Source organism: Trachemys scripta, chromosome 3, assembly GCF_013100865.1.
Source record: "Trachemys scripta elegans isolate TJP31775 chromosome 3, CAS_Tse_1.0, whole genome shotgun sequence".
In the NCBI taxonomy this organism is placed as follows: Eukaryota; Metazoa; Chordata; order Testudines; family Emydidae; genus Trachemys; species Trachemys scripta.
The window spans coordinates 28,468,712-28,491,289 of NC_048300.1; the positions used below are offsets into that span (position 1 = coordinate 28,468,712).

A 22,578-nucleotide genomic window follows, 5' to 3' on the forward strand; every position below is an offset into this window, starting at 1 on the left:
GAGCACTTTGCATTTATCTTTGTTAAACTTCATCCTGTTTAACTCAGACCATTTCTCCAATTTGTCCAGATCATTTTGAATTATGAGCCTGTCCTCCAAAGCAGTTGCAATCCCTCCCAGTTTGGTATCATCCGCAAACTTACTAAGCGTACTTTCTATGCCAATATCTAAGTCATTAATGAAGATATTGAATAGAGCTGGTCCAAAACAGACCCCTGCGGAACCCCACTTGTTATGCCTTTCCAGCAGGATTGGGAACCATTAATAACAACTCTCTGAGTACGGTTATCCAGCCAGTTATGCACCCACCTTATAGTAGCCCCATCTAAATTGTATTTGCCTAGTTTATCGATAAGAATATCATGCGAGACCGTATCAAATGCCTTACTAACATCTAAGTATACCACATCCACAGCTTCTCCCTTATCGACAAGACTCATTATCCTATCAAAGAAAGCTATCAGATTGGTTTGACACGATTTGTTCTTTACAAATCCATGCTGGCTATTCCCTATCACCTTACCACCTTCCAAGTGTTTGCAGATGATTTCCTGAATTACTTGGTCCATTATCTTCCCTGGCACAGAAGTTAAACTAACTGGTCTGTAGTTTCCTGGGTTGCTTTTATTTCCCTTTTTATAGATGGGCACTATATTTGCCCTTTTCCAGTCTTCTGGAATCTCTCCCGTCTCCCATGATTTTCCAAAGATAATAGCTAGAGGCTCAGATACCTCCTCTATTAGCTCCTTGAGTATTCTAGGATACATTGGGGGGGAGGGATAGCTCAGTGGTTTGAGCATTGGCCTGCTAAACCCAGGGTTGTGAGTTCAATCCTTGAGGGGGCCACTTGGGGGATCTGGGGCAAAATCAGTACTTGGTCCTGCTAGTGAAGGCAGGGGGCTGGACTTGATGACCTTTCAAGGTCCCTTCCAGTTCTAGGAGATGGGATATCTCCATTTATTTATTTATTATTTCATCAGGCCCTGGTGACTTGCAGGCATCTAATTTTTCTAAGTGATTTTTAACTTGTTCTTTTTTTATTTTATCTGCTAAATCTACCCTCTTCCCATTAGCATTCACTATGTTAGGCATTCCTTCAGACTTCTCGGTGAAGACCGAAACAAAGAAGTCATTAAGCATCTCTGCCATTTCCAAGTTTCCTGTTACTGTTTCTCCCTCTTCACTGAGCAGTGGGACTATCCTGTCTTTGGTCTTCCTCTTGCTTCTAATGTATTGATAAAAGGGGACATTGGTCAGGCTGAGAACGGTGTTTGAACTTAGTCCAGCACAAATAAAGATCTTGCTGTCTCAGAGGTTTTGAAAATGACAGCCATGTTTTATGCAACAATTCAATCACCCATTTGGTTAGTTAACTACTGCTCAGTGATGTCCAAAGCTGCAAGGGTTACATCCATTCAAGAGGTCTTCCATTACATACAGATCTGTCAGTGGAAACATCATAATGAAAGGCAATCAAGGAAATCAGGTTTACAAACTTCCTAGAAGACATGTCCACAAGATACTACAAAATCAGGTTGTAACCATCTTTCCTCAGCCAGGAAAGCAAAATTCCCAATGACTTCAACTGGAGTGCTGTGGCCCCTGGGAGAGGGGGGCGGAGGGCTCCGCATGCGCTCCCCTTGCCGTGCCTCCAGGTACCGCCCATGCATCTAGGGGCTGCAGGACCTGGCGGCTGCTTCTGGAAGCCACACGGAGCTAGGGCAGTCAAGGAGCCTGCCTTAGCCCCGGACCCCTGCAACCAGACTTTTAATGGCCCAGGCAGCAGTGCCAACCACAGCCGCCAGGGTCCCTTTTCAACGGGGTGTTCCAGTCAAAAATCGGATGCCTGGCAACCCTAGCCCCAGCCAGGTCTGCCCACCTTGGCAGCTGTTACCGGCTGTGTGCAGTCAAAGGACTGTGGGGAGCTGAAAAGTAGCCACAGCCCCAGTCGGGGAGAGGTTTTGAGGAAGGGGGTGGGGAGGAGGAGGCAGTACTGGAACTTAGGAGGAGCAAAGGGCAGGGTCACAGAGAGGGGCATGGCCTACCTCAGCCCCCCTCCACCGGGAAGAGGCTGGCACTGCCCCTGGTTGGGATACAGTTTGCCTTGTAGCCACAATTCCAGTTTTTCTTTTAATAGAGACCAATTACTTTGTCTTATAAGGTGTAGTGTTTTCTAGTACTGGACCTACATTTCAGATGCCAGTGATCCAGATTTAATGGGTAGTACCTGCACTACTATAAGGTATGTACCTATTTAGGGACCTGGTTAGTTTGGCTTTTAAAATAAGATGATCCATCACACTACCCACATAATCATGCCATAGAACAGTGGTTCTCAAACTTTTGTACTGGTGACCGCTTTTTCACATAGCAAGCCTTTGAGTATGACCCCCCCTTATAAATAAAAAAGAGTTTTTTATATATTTAACACCATTATAAAAGCTGGAGTCAAAGCAGGGTTTGGGGTGGAGGCTGACAGCTTGCAACCCCCACCATCTAATAACTTCATGACCCCAAGACAGGTCCCAAGCCCCAGTTTGAGAACCCCTGCCATAAAGCCAGTGTCCAGGAGTATGATAATCTGTGTACATTCAGATCAGAACTAAGACTAATCTACTGACCAAAGTCTAGCACTTTGAATCAGCAACACTCTTAAATCTAGCACCAGACGAGAGACGAGTGATTAGTACAACTTTGACAATGCACAGCAGGAGTGTGGATCTGAGAAGTTCCTCACAGCCAAATCTGCAACAGACTTGGTTTCCATTTCTTAAGATACCATCAAATAAAACCAGAGATCACTGAGAAATTGGGAACTGCTTTGCTCTTATCAGAATTTAATATAACTGAACAGATAATTAAAAAGGTAAATGCTCAATGATGTTATATCTGTTGCTGATTGACTGTAAAAGACGAACACAGAGACAATGGGAATCTGATTTAGAATTAAGACAGAATGACAAAACATGGCAATATATTGACCCCTTTAATCTATAAACATTAGACATACACCAATACATTTTAATTACCATGCCTTCATCACATATATTTAACTCCAAGACAATTAGGCAAAATAAATCCAGAACATTTAGTTGGATGTCTCTGCTGAAATCTAAGAGAAAGGGTTTTTTTTTAATATATTGGTAAGTACTTGCCCAAGAATTAATGGTTTCTGATGAAGAGGTAATGAAAGTGTTTCTAAGTTAATGGGAGGTGCTGTCCTTCATCTGTGTTTCTTGGGGAATATATCACTGCTAAATCTTAATTCTTTCCATGAGAAAACAGGCAGAAGCAATGTAACTATAGCAAGAAGAAGAATAGCTCTATTATAAAGAGATCTAAGAATACCTTTACTTAAAAATTGGATTAGAGGCATGATGGATTGCGCCACACTGGGGAAAATGTCTGTACCATTAATCAAAAAATTCTGGAATTTGATAAAATGTGGGGGGTCCGATAAACAAACGAAAGAATATGATGTAATAAATTGAGCCTACAGGCATGCCTTGAGGATGGATCTTTGTTCCCTTTTGTTTAATTGTGGGTTCGGTCCTACACTGTTTTTGTTTATTATTTGCTTTTATTACATACATTTAAAAATGTATACCATATGTGCGAAAATAGCATTCTAAAAATACTTAACCCCCCCCAAACGTCAACCCAAATTCTGCTGTTACATTTATGCTACCCTGATAAAGTCACAGGTGTTGCACCAATTCAACTAACAGCAAAATTTGGCCCTATACCTCAAAAAGTTGTACTAGAAAATCTCCTAAACAGAAGCTCTACATTAGCCAAGTGTAAAGCTCCCTAATTGCTCAGTGTCTGAGCAAGGGCAAGAATACAACTGAAATCAATGGTAACTGGATTAAGTCTTATCTCCCAAAAGCCTTTCACCAGTGCCCAGCCACTGTAGAGGGAAGGAATCCTCTCCCAGAATGCGAGGTGTCTTTTCCATAGGAAGGATCGGAGTTGCCTCAACGCCATTGCACCCTGAAGGGAAACACTTGAGTTCAAGTCGCAATCTCCAGCTCCACTCTCTGCCCACCCTGGCAGAAGCACAGCACCTATCTGTCCACTCCAGAGTGGTGTAATAGAAGATTTTAGCTTGACAATAATAGTTTACTAATTTTACACAACTACTGAGATTCACCCTTCAGGGCACTGTGAGCAGCAGAAGATGACTGTTTTCTTGTGCTCTCCTGTCTGTCTGTTCTATTTACCTGTTTCTCATCTTTTACTTAGGACACATCTACCGTGCCCCATAGTTCAGACTATGGGGGGTGTGAATAGCAGGGTGAACCAAAGTGCTGTGCTGTAACTCCTCCAGGTGGCATGAATTTAAAGCTTTGTAGTTCTAACTAATATAAGTCCTGTTTGAAGAGGGTTATGGATCTTTAACTTTGTGCCTACAGTGTCCTGCTAAACTGAGGACAGTGCAGACATATCCTTAAATAGGAGGAGATTAAAAGAAACAAACTCTCGGAGCCAGGAATCAGATGTTTGAAGATCAAGCAAAACTTAAGGCTGACCTTAGCAACAATAATTTGTGCTCTTCACATGCAAGTCATGCAAAAATCACTGCAAGCCACAGGGCTGAGTTTTAGAGAAATGATGTGGCCATACCCAGTATTTTGGGTAAATAATGACCTGTGTCATCATCGTAGTAGATTGTGAACAATCCTAAAGCCAGAGAAAAGAAAAGTCCCAATACCATCCCCATCTAAAACCAATGACCCAAAGCAAGCAGCCATATCAAACAAGGTGACTTCATTGCATGAAATCCTCACTCCATTCACATCTACACATGGAAAAAAGAGAAAATACAAATTATACTGACTATGAGACACAAACTCACACAGCAACTAAATATATACACAACAGCAAAATGGCAAACGGTGCCAGGAAACACCCTCTGGTGGCAGAACCATGATGTGGATCCACCAATTTGAATCTAGGTTCAATATATCATAATTGCACCTCTCAAATAATAGACATCAGACAATGTGTAGAATGTGTCCTGAGATTGCAGGACAAGCAGCAGACTATGACACTAATGACATGTCTTTATGACCTTTTGAAAACTTGAGTTTGCAAAGATTTGCCATTGGTAGAAAGATGTGAAGGCCAGGAAGAATTGTTTTGTTCATTTACTATACACAAAGAGTAGTATTTTATATCCTTTTTACAGCTAGATATATGCCCTTATTCAGAAATAATACAGATGGACACCAATACAAACCATTGGGAAGGCATAATATGGGAAAAGGTACAAACTAACTTGGGAGGAAAAGCTCTTCTTTTTAATGTAAGCACTTTTTTTTTATCCAAGCATATGATCTTGCTGCTTGATCAGTTCTCCAGTTATCTATATGTATCATCCTTTCTCACAGTTCAATTCTGCTAATTCCACCACACAACTCACATGCTGACAAGGAGGGAGAATGGTGTTTGTACAGTGCTTAGAAAACAGAGAGCTTGCCCAGGATTGGATCTCCTAAACCCTACCACAATATAAATAAATGACAACAATAAAATGGGACTCAGGAGATCTTTGTTTAATTCCTGCTTCTGTCACAGACTCTCTTTGTGATCTTAGGGTTAGACTGTGCAACATTCATGTTGATAAATAGTTACTCGCATGTCAATGGTACTGCATGTGTGAGTAATTGCTAAAAAACTTAAGGGTTACACAATCTAGTCCTTAACTTCTCCAGCCTATATTCTCTGCTCTGCTGAGTTTCTGTTTGATACAGCTGTTAGAGAAGGGGATGTCAAGGAGTTGGTTATGGCTCCCTGATCCTCAGAGCAGATCTACACAACCCTGAGCCATGACTTAGGCTGGAGCAGCCTGGAGTCTGCACTAACTTACACCACTGAATATAACATGTTCTGGCATGTTCTGGCAATGCCCCGGACATAACTACTACACCATGGCCAAGTGGAAGAGTGGCACAGCAGGATGAGAATTCAGCAGCTTTCTTACTCTTTTGAGCCATTCCAGAAGGAACACCAGTAAGAATCTGATCCTCTGTGTCTCCGTTTCCAACTGTAAAATAGGGATAATACTTCCTTGGAAGGGCCTTGTATCAATAGATGATACTATAGTACCATATATGAGAACAGGTAGAATCAAGGAAGAAAATATCTACCAAATGCCAGTGTTTTGGGGTGTGCAGCTTAGTTTTGTTTTAACACAGACATTTGGAAACATTGTTTTTTGGCAGCACTGTACTGGTCAACACTTTTATTTGGTCAATTGCATCTATGTTAATGAGCCATGTGTTATGTGTGCATTTCTTTAACAGAGATTATATGATCACAGTGGGTGAAATTCACTTCTATGCAAAGAGCTAGCTGAAAGCATATGCGCCAACTCAGTGCACCAACTCTGAGGTCTTATGTGGGGCATCAGCTCACCTATGAGAACACTTTTTACTGAGGTAAAGATGAAGGGTCTCATTCTCACACTCACTCCATTTGTATACCTGTGTAATTCCACTAACATCAACAAAGTTACTCCTGATTTACACCAGTGTAAGTGACTGGACAATCAGATTCACACATTTAAAATAACTGTCCCTGTAAATATAATAAATAAAACATTTGTCTGTCTCTTTTTCCAATGACATCAACCTCTTTGTGCTTAACTATACACTGCTTTACAAAGCCCTTTGCACTAAAAAGTTAGAATCTTACTTTAAAATGGTACTGTTTTTTCTGTTGTAAAACAGATTTTGCTATAAATCTTTCTTCATGAACTTCTTCAAAGTGCTATATCAGCTTAGTTATCAAGTAAATTTTACTAAGTTCTCTTATGTCAGACATCAACAGCTAAAGCTGTCAAATTGTGCTGAGCAAACAGAAGCAAACTTTATGGCCTAAAGAGAAAAAAAATAAAAAGATTATTGTTTCAGGAATTAAAAATCAACATCATAAAAATGATCTGGCTTCAAATCTAGGTGAATGATGGCTTTTTTATTATAAGCATGTCAGTATTATAAACACATGTTTTGGAAAGAGAACAGCAGCAGCTGTTTGAATGCTATTTTAGAATTATCATTGTGAAATCTATTATTTCAGATTAAAAATTAAAGCTAGGGTTTTACTCTGCTGCATTTTGAAATAGTAACATTGGAGATTGTGTAATATAACTGTAACAATTTGGGCATTAGAATTTCCCCTCTCCCCCAGTTAATCATTAAAAATGTTCTTGTGCCTTTGAGTTTTGGAAGAACACAGGTTTAATCTAAAATGTACATCCTCAGGCCTTGACCATGCACACATGTACTCACGTGAGTAACCTTGTGCATGTGAGTAGTCACATGTTTACTTGCATGCAGAAATGTTTGAAGAATGGGGATTTAAAGGCCAAATTCTGATGCCACTTCAATCCTAATCTTAATCTCATTGAGATCAGCACCAAAACTTCCACCAACTTCAATAGGAGCAGATTTGGGCCTTTTCCTTGTTGCAATCCCAGCAATGGCAGTGAGGAAGCACTGAGTAAATGAGTAGCAGCATTTTGGCCCATACAAATTAATCTATAATCAATTCTATGCACAGTTACAAAGGAAAAAGTTCCCTGTAGCCTGCTGACCCTGGCTGTTTTAGGGCCATTAGCAACCAACACAAATTAATGCATCACTAAGGCAGTTCTAATTTAGGGCAGAAAGCCAGCCTGGTGCATCACACAGCACATTAAAGTCATTTTCACCCCACCTCCAAAACTGCGATGTGAACTCCTTGGCTATACACAATGATTTGGGCATATGTGTTTTTAGAACAATTTCTATAGTACAGTACTCTACTGAGCGTTCATCCCTATTCCTTGTGTACTGAATATTTCTTTAAAGCAAGATTCAGTACCAGACCCCATTGAATATTAAAAAAAAAAATCCAGTAAATTACATAATTCAACACCCCATATCGTATTGCTCATTCCATTGTCAGTGGGCTTGACCCTGCAGTCCTTAAGTCTCACAACATTCCCACTGAAATCAATGGGACTGAAGTCAAAGCTGCTTGAGTAAGTCTGGCAGAATCTTGCACATTTATTATCTAACTTTGAGATCCTGTGGGCTAGAGACTTAGGCTGAACTTCATCCTTGTACTGAGGGCCAGCATGAGGTTCAAGCACCACTTTTCAGTCCCTCCTAAACCCAATTTTGACACCATAAGTGACACATGGGATCATGCTGACTTTCTGTTGGAAGCATTTCACCCTGGAAGCATGTAAAATCAGTTACCATGTTTACATAAATATTTTAATGCCATTATCAGGGCCAGATTTACACCTTATGCACCCTTAGGCACAGCATTTTCAGTGCCCCTCCCCCTGCTTACAGCTGACACTGCACCAATATGAACCTGAAACTTATTTCATAGTGTATCAGTTCTGTGCTGGCCACAATATACTGGCCCCGTTCCTCCCCACAGCAACCCTCAAAGCAGCACTGACCAACCCAGTCCCCCTATCCATGGGCAGAACAGCCCATGGGCAACGGGGGCAGACAGGGAACAGCCTCCATGGAAAGGCATGATACGTTCCACCACGAGAGGCACTCCCAGCCTGACCGGGATGCATCCCACCCACCCCAGGTAAGGTGTAAGGGAGGGACTATACCTCTCTGCATGGCAAGTGGTCCCTGGCTATCTTCTGTTTCTCTCACAGCCCGGCGTGGCAGCCATTCTCCAGCTTTGCCATGCAAGACACTAGCCATGCCCCTCCCTCTCCATCCCTGGCACAGGGTGCAGGCTGTGGGGCTGGAACACTCCCAGCACCTTCAGCAGCCACCCCACCCAGCTGCAGATCACAGCGCCCCCAGGTGGGCTAACTCAGATGCTCACCCTGCATCAGCCCCACACACTGGGCGGCCACCAACCCGTGCCAGGAGCCCACTTTTAACTTTTAGGCACCCCTAGAACTCCGGTGCCCTAGGCACATGCCTACTGTGACCAACTGGAAATCTGGCCTTGTTCAATTTTAGGTCTGGAACGGCCTGTTCAACTAGAGTGGGCCTCAGTTAAGGTCTGTGTGATGCAAAATATAAAAGAGAAAATTAGTGAGTAAATTATGTTAGTGAGAAGAGGGGCTCACAGTCTTCTACTTCTTAAATGTTTAGTATTAGGGTTTCCTCTTGGCAAAATTAAGGATCTAGTGCTCCCATGCTCTTCTTGGGGAACACTGCACTTTCAAGATGTTAAAAAAGACCATTTATTTAAAGTAAGAATAATGTACTTTCCCTAAATTTGAGAGTTCATTATTCTCCCTGAATGTTTTTAATTCCAAATTCCTGATTTGTGAAATAAGGCAAACAGACCAATTGATTACATCAACCTGGTGTCTCCAAACAGGTGTTTGCCCTATTATTTGCATTATTTTACTCTCTAATTTAAGGCTAGATTGTTTTGGGGGAAAAAAAGATACCTCCCATGCAGCAGGTATGAGAGGCATGGTTTCTGATGCAGGCACAATAGACCTGACCATGCAAACACTGAAGTTAATGGGAATTTTGTCACTGACTACAGAGGGAAGCATTATTGGGTCCACTCTCTCTGGGAACACAGGAAGAACACATGCAGCAAGAGCCTCTTCTCCACCCTGTGGTTTCCTCATGCCTGTTTATCTCTGCTAGCCAGTGTAGAGGAACCAGTGTAGGTGGCCATTTCTCTCCCCACCCTCTATGGGATTTCTAGCACTGCTATTGGTGCTAGAGTCCACCAATTCTTGTGAGCCAGGAATGCAAGTTCACCTGGTTTGATGGGAGGGAAAAGCACTTGATGGTTAGTCTGCTCAGCAATCGGAAGATGTGATTGAAGCACATGTAGTCATACCTGAGCTAACTTTGATCTAAGACTAAGTCTACCCTGCAGATAGAAGGGTAATTCCTATCTTGTGTAGATGTACATGTGCTAGCTCTGTTCAAGCTAGCAAGCTAAAAATAGCAGTGAGGCTATTTAGGTGGAGGTTTGTGCAAGGGGTAAACAGTTTGGTGGCAAAATTTGCAGATAATACAAAACTACTCAAGATAGGTAAGTCCAAATCAGACTGTGAAGAGTTTCAAAGGTATCTCACAGAACTGGGTGACTGGGCAACAAAAGGGCAGATGAAATTCAATGTTGATAAATGTAAAGTAATGCACATTGGAAAACATAATCCCAACTATACATATAAAATGATGGGGTCTGAATTAGCTGTTAACACTCAAGAAAGAGATCTTGGAGCCATTGTAGATAGCTCTCCAAAAACATCCACTCAGTGTGCAGCAGCAGTCAAAAAAGCAAACAGACTGATGGGAATCATTAGGAAAGGGATAAATAATAAGACAGAAAATATCACAATGTCACTATATAAATTCATAGTATTTCTACACCTTGAATATTGCACGCAGATGTAGTCACCCCGTCTCAAAAAAGATATATTAGAAATACAAATGGTACAGAGAAGGGCAACAAAAATGATTAGGAGTATGGAACAGCTTCCATGTGAGGAAAGATTAAGAACACTGGGACTGTTCACCTTGGAATACAGATGACTAAGGGGGGATATGATAGAGGTCTATAAAATCATGACTGGTGTGGAGAAAGTGAATAAGAAAGTGTTATTTACTCCTCATAACACAAGAAGTAGGGATCATCAAATGAAATTAATAGGCAGCAGGTTTAAAACAAACCAAAGGAAGTATTTCTTCACACAATGAACAGTCAACTCCTGGGACTCTTTTCCAGGGGATGTTGTGATGTCCAAGTCTATAACAGGGCTCAAAAAAGAACTAGATAAATTCATAGAGGATAGGTCCATCAATGGCTATTAGCTCGTTATAGGCAGGGACGTAAAGCCATGCTCTGAAGTGTCCATAGTCTCTGTTTGCGAGAAGCTGGGAATGGGTGATGGGATGGATCACTTAATGATTACCTGCTCTGTTCATTCCCTCTGAAGCACCTGGCATTGTCACTGTTGGAAGACAGGATACTGGGCGAGCTGGACCTTTGGTTTGACCCAGTATGGCCGTTCTTATGTTATGTTCTGATTACAAGCCTGTCTGATATCACGGGTACATACTCAGGTGGCTAGCCTGAGCCACCGCCCATGCTACTCTGGCCATATTGCTATTTTTTAACATGCTAGCTAGAGCAGAGTTAGGCTTGGTCTATACTTAAAAGCTAAGTCATTCAGGGTGTGAAAAAATATCCCCTACCAATATTTCAACCTAACCCCTAGTGCAGATGCAGCTGTGTTGACAGAAGAATGCTTCTGTTGACATAGTGATTATCATCTGGGGAGGTGCTTTTTCTACACTGGCAAATCCCCTTCCTCTGGCATAGGCTGTGTCTATGCTGTGCGGTTATGCTAGCATTGTTATGATGTTATAGTCTCCACTGCATAATTACACTTCCAGTTCCAGTGTAGATGTACCCTTAGGTTAGATCAAAGATAGCTCAAGTAACAATAGCAGTGAAGCTGCAGAAGCATGGCCGGCACCTGCTCAAGCATGTACCCAGGGACGTGCGTGGGAGGGGAGGGGCTAGTCCATGCTGCCACCTGTTCTGCAAGGGTTTCACAGCCATTGTTACTCGAGTTATCTTTGATTTAGCTAGATCAAAGGTAACGGGTAGGTCTACACATGCTGCTGTCACACCTCCCAGCTGCAGAATAGACATTCCCTATACTCTCTTCACATCTCTGCTCACTCATGTGGGGATAGTCACAAACTAGTTTTTTAGCATTTCTTGCTACCCCTTTGTGACATTCTGTACCTTGGGGGAGCGCCCTGTAACCCCCACATTCCTCATTTATATATTATTGTGATCTTTCATATAAAGCATGCCTTGTAAGGTATCAGGGGAAAGGTTATAATCTGCTGAAAGTAATTTCTCTGTCCATATATGTATATCATTAATGCATATGAAGTCATGAGAATTGTGTTGTATGGTTGTCAATAAAACATGCTGTAAATTGGGGAACCCTCAGACATGCCTGAACTTGTATGTTCCCCAAGCACATGGGACTGAGGGTATAAAACAGAACAGAGCAGGCCCATGCTTCGCCTTTCTTCTTCACCCACCTATGCTGCAAGCCATGAGGATACTCTGAAGACTCCAACTGGTCCAGATTTCAAGGGTGAAATCTGTGTACTATGAACTGCAATATCCAGTGAGGTGAGAAAAACTGCTTAATATTAAACTAACTCTGACTTTTTGCCTATCACTTAATATCACTTAAAATCTATCTTTTGTAGTCAATACATTTGTTTAGCTGTTTATCTTTACCAGTGAGTTTGTCTGAAGTGTGTGGTAAATCTGCTCAGGTTTTGCAAAGGCTGGTGTATACAGGGCCGGCTCCAGGCACCAGCCCACCAAGCTTGTGCTTGGGGCGGCACCTGGAGGGGGGGCGGTGTGGTGCTCCGGCTCCGGCCGCTGGGGAAAGCGGAGCCTCGACTGGGACTCGCCGCCCTCCCCCCCAGCGCTCTGGCCGCCGGGGAGAGCGGAGCCCCGGTCGGGGCTCGGCGCTCTGGCTGCCGGGGAGAGCGGAGCCCCGACCGGGACTCGACTCCCTCCCCCCCGGCGCTCTGGCCGCCGGGGAGAGTGGAGCCCCGGCCGGGGCTTGCCGCTCTGGCCGCCGGGGAGAGCGGAGCCCCGGCCGGGGCTCGCTGCCCTCCCCCCGGGGCTCCAGCTGCCCTCCCCTGCCGCGCTGCGGGGGGGGGAGGGGCAGCCGGAGGCTTTTTTGCCTGGGGCGGCAAAAAAGCCAGAGCCGGCCCTGGGTGTATATCCACCTTCCATTGATAAAGTGGTGAACCAATTAATACATATGCACTGCTCATCTTGAGCAGGGCAAGACAGTATATTTCTGAGGTATAGTGCAGGAAGCTGGGAGCTTTGGCTTTGGTGCCTTTCTCTGTGTGATTCATGAATAGCTCTGGGAGCATTCATGAAATCTAGCTAGGTGTGGGGCTCCACATGTGGTTGTGCTGAGTGATAACAGCACCTGGAGGGGTTTGCTGCTGGTCACTATCAAGGCATTGTGAGAGACAGCCCAGACTGGAGAGAGTACAGGGGGGCACAGCAGTCCCACAGTCCCAGACTGCACCCCAGAGATCCCATTACACCCCTAATTTACATTTGTATATGAGCTAAATGAAGGAGCAAACAAGGACTGGAGAATCATTAACTCTGCTGCATATGGGAAGGGATGTGATTGCTAACTAAACACATTTGGAAAATAGTCAGCCTACTTTGGAATCAGAGGGTGCTTGTGTGACTTTTAAGCAGACCTGGCCTTGCATTCTTCTTTGTAGTGAAAAGCTGAAGAAAAGGGCTAACAGTTTATTATCTCCAAATGGATATATAAGTACCCTACTAAGGCTCCAAAGCTGGAGTTCTCACATGGGCAAAACACCCATTGCTGGACCCTCACACTCTCTTCATTCTTAGAAAAACTGCTTTTTTTGGAAAGAGAGACTTGTATATTTAAAGTAAGAAAAATCATCTTTGATGTTGTGTGACATTTACTTTCATTAGTGCAAAATACAGTTCTAATGATGTCACATAACAAGTTGATCTGGATAAAGTAGATTTCCACTTGATCATTCTCTCTCCCCTAATTAATTTTTAATTTGATTGGAAAATGAAGTGTCTAATCACCCTTTCCCACAAAATTAACCTGCAGGAGTGGATAACAATTTTCATTCCCCCCCCCCCCCACCACCACCCAATAATAGGTCCCAATCCACCAGATTATCCTAATGTGAGGAAAGACAGGCTGGGGATTGGCAGGTAACTGTCCCAACTATACAACTCCCAGCCATGCCGGATAAGCAGCAGTTAATGATCTCCACTTCTTGGCAGTATACCATACTGTCACAGGCTCCCTTACCTCAACAGTGATTTGCTCTCACATTCAGGGGTTTAGGGCCTGAATGCTGCTCATCTACTGCATTTGGGAATTTGTGTTACCTGCCAATCCCTTCCTAGGCTTGGTTTTCCTAGGCCTGCCCTCTACCTCTCAGTGTGGCAACTCCACACTCCAGTGGATTTGGAATCGTACTGAATGCATCATTGCAGCTTTGTATCATGGAGCTTTGCTCATTGGTCATGACAGCATGCCAGACATGGTGGACGCTCCTAAACATGTCATCCTCTCTGCCACCACATGCCCATGGAGCCCAGCTTTGTGGTATTTCTGCAGAATGAAATGCAGTAGCATCACTGCTCAACGCCTCCTGTTCTCCCCACCAAGTTTCCAAGGGCTTTGTCTCCTCTCTACCAGTGAGATGGAGGGGAGTATTTGACTCCAAAGAACCAAGTCTGTTACTCTGACCAGTCTACTAAATAGGTACTAAATGATGCTATCATTGAAATTTGACTCAACTTTTTGTTTCTTGTATCTGTTTGCAAAGCCCATGTACCCATGCAGGGATTTTTAAAAATCTTTTTAGACTTTTATTTTTAAGTTGGGGGTGGGAGGGAATCTTGTCCTCAGCCCAACACTCAAACAACATTCTTCAACAACATATCACATGTGTGTGTGAGACAGAGATGAACATGAAAGAGAAAAAAATGTTTAAAATTCTGAAAAATACATGACCATCTTCCTTGCACCCAGCACTTTGAATGTTGTAATATAGTGTAGATAGTTATAGTATACCTTTCTTTTATCTAATCAGACTGTTCCACTCTAATTGTAATCACAGCTACAATTGCAAGTCAACCTATTATCGCGGCAAGATCTATCAGCTCTGCCTAGACTATATTTGCAAACTAGAATGGAAGTTGTCGGTTCATAAACATCTGACATAAATACTGCTACAGACTTGAGAACATCAAACTTAATAACAGTCAGCAAGAAAACTGAAGTGATACTAGGGAGAGACATAAAAGAGGCTAGTTGTGTCATTCTGATTATTTAATGAGGTTAAGAGCTATTGCAGTCTTTAACCAAGAAAAAGGAGAAAGATGAGCAAGTAAACATTGAGCTAAATGATTTGTTGAAAATTTAATAAAATGATCAAGCATGTCATACTACAGTTAACCACTGTAATGATTATCTGTGTGAGAGAAGATGAAAAAAAATTGAATTACCACTATAGAATTGGCTATGCTTACTCACACTGTGCATAATAGTCTGTTGTCACAGTTTTGTCTCTGCACACCATTTGCCACTGGTCAGAAATAAAGAAGGATAGTTTCCCTTTAAACCTAAGTCAACTGTTTGTTATCAGCAAAAATCCATTTTTGAAAATTAGAACCAATAGGAAGACCACTATATTGTATGCTAAATTAATTTCTTCTGTTAACATATTTGAAATGGTATTTGATTAAAAAACAATAAAACATGTTTTAAATCTAAAAACATGATTACTGCAGTCTGAGCCAAAAGTGCTATTACTGATAAGCGACAATAGACTGTTGTTATTTATTTAGTTTTTGTAAAGGCACCACAGTCAATCAATAACTGTGCATGTACTGAGGCAGTAGGGCTTGTGAAAAGATATTTATCAGAAATCCATCAGCAGTGTTCCGCTTTTGATTGCAATCCTCTATAGACTTTTCACAACATCACCAAAGATTGTATACCTCTTTGACAAGCCACATTGACAGGAGTAATATTGTAGAAACCACACTACATAATATGCATATTTAACAGCATATCCAATTAACCACTTTGCTGACTGAGATTGCTTTGTTATTCATTGTATTCCAACTTATGTTAATACTTTGGCAGTAGACATGAAAAATGAGTGATACAGCATATTGGAAATTTTGAAAGGGAATAGAAAAATGTATAACTTAAAGCCATATTTAGAAAATGGTTGTATGTTACAGTCTGAAAGAATGAATACTACTCAACTGTGCATGAATACTAGTTAGACCAGCAACCTAGGTAAGTATTTGGAAATGAGTTAGTGAAAAAACTATTATAACTATACACAACTCATTCTGGAACTCTCTCTACACCCCCAAAGTTAATTAATAATAATTCAAAGCGGCAAGAAAAATATCTCCACTTCACATTACATTGCTTTAAAATGCAAGAAAACCCTGAAATGTTTAAATTTAATACCAAATTTAGTTTTGTAACTATAATGTAAACTTTGTTCTGAAATTTAATACAAATTTTATAGCTGAAAAATATCACTTACTCTGAGGACATGCATTTTATTACTACTATAGGCAGCAGTAGTAATCAGGTTATCCCAATAGATAAAAAATGAAGAATGAGTGACCATACAAATTTATTATTTTACCTAGTCTAATAAAAGAGTCCATCTATAACTTTCTTATTCATTGTTAAACACAAGGGAATACAAAATGCTCTAAGTGCATCGAAAGAATATCTTCCAAAATTGTTTTGATTTCATTTTTCACAGTATCATTATAATTATTTTACTGAAGTAGTATAATCCCAATCCCACTGTCTTTACCTATTGAGTTCAGTGGATATCTAGACTGATTAAGGGCTGCATGATTCAGCCCACAGTGTGACACACTAATAAAGGCTGGATGGTGATTCAATTATAGATGCCTTTTTAAATTGCTGCAATTTAAAATGTGGAGCACATGAAACTCAGGGGCTGATATAATAGAGACAGTCATAGTGCAGATAGATATTGAGCAAGTTTCCCTCTACTGCTCTACTAGTGTATCACAATTCAGATATGCAACATGCTTAGGATTCTAGAGGGAGATTTGTGCCTTTGAAAAATATCCCCCTAAAACCTGAACCTCTTAAAAAAAAACCCAGAAAAACTAAACAAAGTATAATCATGCCTAGTTGTATGATATGGGCAAACAACCACTGAGGCTCAGTTAGGAAAACACCAAATGTAGTTTTTAATCTAGATTTCTGAAGGTGAAATGTGTGTGCAAAAACACACTGATCCAATTAGTTACCTCTTACTTTTATTGTATTTAAACAAAAATATACACAGGAGGCCCTTAAATTGCAAGTTCTAAGATCCAAGGTCAAGCACAACAGACTATTTTAGAAAATGTAGTGATGCGCATCACACAGCTGAGATTACAAACAGAGCCAGAGTCTCAACTGGTGTAAACTGGGATTGTTCCACTGAAGTCCTTAGACCCAAGCCAGTTTATACCAGTTGAGTATCTGGCCTTTGATATTTGATATATGCCTTCACCCAGTGAAGAAATTGGCGGAAGCTAACTGGGGTCAGGTTCAGTCCAGTTGAGATAGAAGTGATGTTTCAGCCAGGAGAAAGATAAGTGATGGTGGCAGCTATGTTGGGGGTATATGTCCAATCTTTGCTAATGTGATGTGCAGTCTTGAATTCAAAGTGGATCCATCACTGTTCCTAGATTTTCACATACCAGCTTTGGCAAAGGCTGCCTTTCTCCATTTAAGGTTACCATACCTTTTTATTGTGGACCTTGCCATTGTGGGCCTATGCTTTTGTAATCTACAGACACTGCAATGAACTCTGTTCGACTTTCCCTTAAAAAGTGCCTGTTAGCTTCAGCTACTACAGAATGCAACAGCCTTCCTCTTAAATAGGACATGCAGATGTGAGTATATAACACCAGTGTTTCATGCTCTGAAACTTATTCAGAGGCCACTTATTCCCTGGCAAACACTAAGTAGTCTGAAACTACCTTTGCTGAGAGATTACCAATTTCCCTCTCTCCTCCTGTTACAGGAACTATGATCCAGAGGTTTGCTAACTGTGCCCAGGGTTCAACTTGCCATATACAGCTGAGGAATAATCTCAGTGGAAGGCTCCCTCTAGAAGTCCATCACAGACACAAGTTTAATGAGAAGCAAAACAGAGGCTAAAACATAATTTTGCTCAAGCATTTGAATTAATTTTAGCTTTTATTTTTACTTTAATTTTAATAGTTAATAGGGGTTGGGATTCAATTGCTTCATTGACAAAAAAGGTAAGAGATGACTACACGGTTGGAATTCTACTCATTTGCCTGCTAAGCACACTTTTGGAAAATAAAATAACATGTTAATGTGTCATAAAAATACAATGCAAAATTCCAGCAAAAATATTCATGGAAGTGAGAGCTGCAAGACTGTGGAATTGTCTTCCCAAAGGCAAAGGCCCCATTGCTTGTATCTTTTAAAACCAGAGTGGCCGAGACCAAGGTGGATATGGTTTGAGAGGGGCTGGGGGAATAGGATTGAAATAAGATGCTCTTTTGGGGTGAGGTGCTGTCTGTTGTCTTTTGCGGGGACAGGTGCTGCTAGTGAGGGTTGTGACTTTGTTAAAGTTTGTTGGACACAGACAATGTGGCCTCATCTCATTCCTTTTGATACTCCTGATATTACAACATTGGGAAGAACATTGCTCACAGGGGATCAGCTAGGTGACCTATCCTAACAGGTGGTTTCTATCTCTAATTTCTGTGATTGTATGAAAACACTACCCAAGTAACAGTACCAAAAAGACTGTTATGAGATCACCATAAGGACTGTAATGTTTACACATGTTCACATTTCATCAGAATGAAAATACTGCTGAAGAATTGATGGAGCTAATTCCAAAGTCCACTGCTGGAGGAAGGCAAGTTTGAGGATCAAAATTCACTGCCTCACCCCCTAGCCAGCATGGGCTACAAGCACTGAAATTCACTCAGCCCCTGGGGTAAGGAGTGAGGGCCTAGTCTGTCTCTTTCTCTTTCACAAGCAACCCCCTTTGGCTGATGCTCAAAGTTACACTGCTGAGCTCTTCAGGGGCTATGTCCATCCCTGCTCAGCCAGAAGACGAAATGCCTCAGTGAAGCTTATAGAAGAAAGTGGAGAATTATTAATGATAGAAATTAAATGTTTTAAAAAGACTGAGAAATGATAGGGTGTCTGCTTTAAATGCACAAAAGCAAAGTAATTTAGGATTAAGGCAAACACTCTGAAATGCATTCTGATCACCAAGATATGTGGGACATGTACTACCCTGAATCTTGCAAAATCAGCTACTTTTACTTACAGAGTAGTTTCCCCACAACCCCCTAAAGGTTGGCAACTACACCATATATTGTTATTAATAATAATACTTATTAATTTATTAATTATATTATATTATTTTTATTATTATTACAGTAGTCATCCTGACTTATTCCCTTCCTGCAGAGCTGCTCCTGTTCACCACACACCTACAATTGAGTCGAAGGTAATTTTAAAAATTAGACAAGGTATGCCATCTTTAAACATTTCCTAATGAAATCTATTTTGGAGACAATTTGATTACTTGTTCCTTTTTTCCTCACCCTTCATCCATCTCTAAATTTGTTAAAAAGCTCTTAAATGGTTTCACAAAGTGTCCAATAATAGAACAGAAAGAGATATTAGGCAGCTTTCCTCACCTAAGTACAACACGCAGTATTCTGAGATTTCTATGTACATTGAAGAGAGTGGGGGGTCTGAATGTCCTTGCTATTCTGGATTTAGACCACATTTTCAATGTTACTATTTTAATTAGCAAAAAAAGTATAAAAGTAATTTCTACACACTTTAATAATAAAGTATATGAGACATAAAATGACATTTTAAAAATAACCGCTACAAACTTATCTACTGACATTATTAAACGTTGGTAAAAATCTAATGTAGCCTAACTGCCTAATCTCTGCAACTGGGCAGTTTGCACAAAGACACAAAGGGTAACAATAAGATCCGTTTGTTACCTTGTAAAGCTTGTAAATGACACCACATGATAGTGCAAATGAAGCATGGCAAGATGAGAAAATGAAGAATGAAGCTGTATAATTTAATCAAAAGTCAAGGGTTTCAAGCAAAGGGAGACTTTCGCTCAAACCCTTAAAATGCCTAGCAGTCTTTATACTGATTTTATTAGTTGTGAATATATATTTAATGTTTCATATATGTATGGATATTTATATTTTCATGTGCTTATATTTGCAAAACAAAAACCAGAAGAGTGCTGCATAGAGAGGCATGGATATAGTGTGGTACAAAGGAATATCTCACTTTAGAGACCAAAACCATTCTCTATCATTGTAAATTCTGAACTAAAAGCTTATTTGGACTTGGAAAGTATTTCATTTTTGTCACTTTACTGCCCTTCCCTGGCTGTCATAGTGTGCATACATTAATTAATTATAATTATATTATATTATATATTCCCCTCTCAATATTTAGATATTTACTTCCTTGCTGATCCTTTGTCTAACCAGTGGCCCCATGTTTTAGTTCATCGACTTTAGACCAAAATACAGTAATTAATTTAGACGCCTTTTAAACAATACATACGCCCCGCCCTGTCCTGTCCCCAGCTCATTTGAACTTGGGGGATCTTTTGTTTCACTGACTCTGATTCTACTGATGTTAAATTCTAAGGGTGACATAGAATAATGTCCACCGCATTCTCCTGTGGTGCCCGATGAAAGGCAGTTTTCTTATTCTAGGGACCCTAGATGATTCGGAGAAGGGAAGATTAGGGGTGTGGGGAGGGGGGGGGTGACGGCACGAGCGTTGGAGAGTGCCAAGGAATCCCAGAGGACACACGCAGACCAGAAGTGAACCCGGTCAACCCAGTAGACTCGCGATTCTTTCTCTACATGTGGCCGGACCCCGCGGGGGAGCCAAGCCAAGAGAATCCGGTTCCGGGAGGTGATGGATCCGCTGAGCTGGCCCAGCCTGGGCTGCAGTAAGCTGGGAGGGAGCTCCCACTCAGCCGAGCCGAACAGCGCCTCCTGGGACCCTGCGCTGGGGACTCCTTTGGTCTGGGGCTACCCCTCCTTCTTTGAGCAGCAGCGGGGGGGAAGGCGAGGAAGGGTTCATTTACAAATGCGAGTCACCCAAGTCCGCCCCCCATATGTCCATGTTCAGACCGACCCCAGGAGCGTCTCCACGGACAATCGGGGGGGAGGGGGAATGTGACCCGCATTCCCCCCTCCACGCGTCCACCCAGTGTAGATCCCTGCCCCCTCTACATCCCTGGCATTGGGATCCTTGCCCGCTATGGATCTCTGACCCCTGTGGACCATTGACAGTAGCTCCCTGCCCCTGTGGATCACTGGCACTAGGACCAAAGAGGATCGTGATTCACGGACAGCAAATGGGCCAGACAAACACCACCGGCAACATGCACACAAGCTGCGGAGCTCGGGGTTACCGAACCGGCAGCGAACCCACCGTGTCCGCCTCGCAAGGAAGCCGGTGACCTGTAGATAGCGATAGGCACTGAATGATGTTTGCTGCTGCCATGGAAATGGTGAATGTGGTGAGCACCCAAACTGGAGGCTCCCCACGCCACCCCGAGGAGGCCGCTGAGAGTGAGTGGAACTATCCAGAGCAGGGCCAGGCGCCCTCCCGCGCCGCTGCTACTGCTGGTGGGGCCCGGCTCCGGGCTGCATTTCAGCAGCCCCCCCATCCTCTGCTCCACGACGCGCCGGCCCGCGGGGTCCCCGGCAGGAGCAGCAGCCACAGCAAAGGTGGCAAACTTTGGAGAGAGGCGTGCACAGAGGCACCCCGCGCCGGGGGCAGCTCACTTCGCCAGGGGAGCCATCTCTTCCTTTGGGGAAAGCTTCCGGGGATCCTTGGGTCCAGGTCGTCTTCTACCCCAAACAATCAGAAACATCGTCCGAGGCGGAGAAGCCAGTCAGTTCCGAGACTTCGCAAAGAGGGAGAGGGGGCAAAACCAACCCCCCACACTCAACCAACTGCTAGTTCCCAGCGCTCCTGCTCACTGACAATGCTCCCCAGTTACAAGTGTGCCAAGCATCTCCTCCTCGGTAATCCACAGGGGAACCAGTCAGGCCACAGTTGTGCTCCACAAGAGAAAAAGGGGAGGGAGAACCGCAGCAGCCGGCCGGCCGGCGCCAGAAAAGGGGAGACCACTCACCCCGCTGCTCGCCCCTCCAGTCAGCTTCGACCTGGGGAGCCTCGCGAACAAGCTCGCCCAGTGCGCTCACACAAGCATACACACTCCCATACAGAGCTAGACAATAATCAGGCAAGCTGCTCCGGCGATCTCAGTGGTGACAGTAATACCCGAGGATGTTTTCAGGAAAATAGTGCACCCTTATGAAAGAAGCTGGGCTTGGGGGAGGAGGGATAACCACGCTTGCGAAGAGAAGTGCTATGCAAATCTGCAGTCTCCGAACAGCAAATCACTGAAGCTTGGATGCAATGCAGAGGACGAGCCTATGTTAAAGAGGGAGGCTGAGTTCAGCTTCAATCCATTCGTCCCGCTTTTCCTCTTCCTTTCAGACGCCATATACTAAAGGAACATGTGTCAGGAGGTGCGGCGAGCACACACAAACGACCCCTCCTAAACTGCCATCAGATTCTGGTGACGAATTAGTCTAATGCGGGGCGCCATTCCCCTCCTCCGACGGGTCGGATGTGCCGATGTCTAGAAAGCTCACTTACAGCTTAAGAGGAATGACTTCGGGGGCTTTCATTGGACTAAACTTGTTCCACCAGGTGTTCAAACCAGGTCTGCTGAACATGGCTTGCCATCTCCTCAAGCGTCTGTCTTGATGAGCTGGTAATTACACACATCACTCCTAACAAAGAGTTCCCATTTTCCCTGACAATGTATGGCTGGGAAAAGCTAGGCAAACCAAAACACAACTAGGAAAGAGATTTAA

The 22,578-nt window shown here is 42.7% G+C and overlaps 1 protein-coding gene across 27 annotated transcripts in view; it reads right to left on the reverse strand.

The window, feature by feature from the left end:
• Positions 1-22,578, reverse strand: part of NRXN1 (neurexin 1) — a 1,212,452-nt gene that overhangs the window by 422,555 nt on the left and 767,319 nt on the right. For 3 of the 27 annotated variants that reach the window (XM_034764368.1, XM_034764367.1, XM_034764366.1), the window contains exon 1: positions 21,119-22,084. The exons of 23 other annotated variants lie outside the window; for them this stretch is intronic. In XM_034764368.1, coding sequence (XP_034620259.1) covers positions 21,119-21,356 — 238 coding nt within the window. In that variant the 5' untranslated portion in view covers positions 21,357-22,084. Of the gene's footprint in view, positions 1-21,118; positions 22,086-22,578 lie in introns of those variants that run through there. One more of the 27 variants, XM_034764369.1, reaches the window with a different exon arrangement.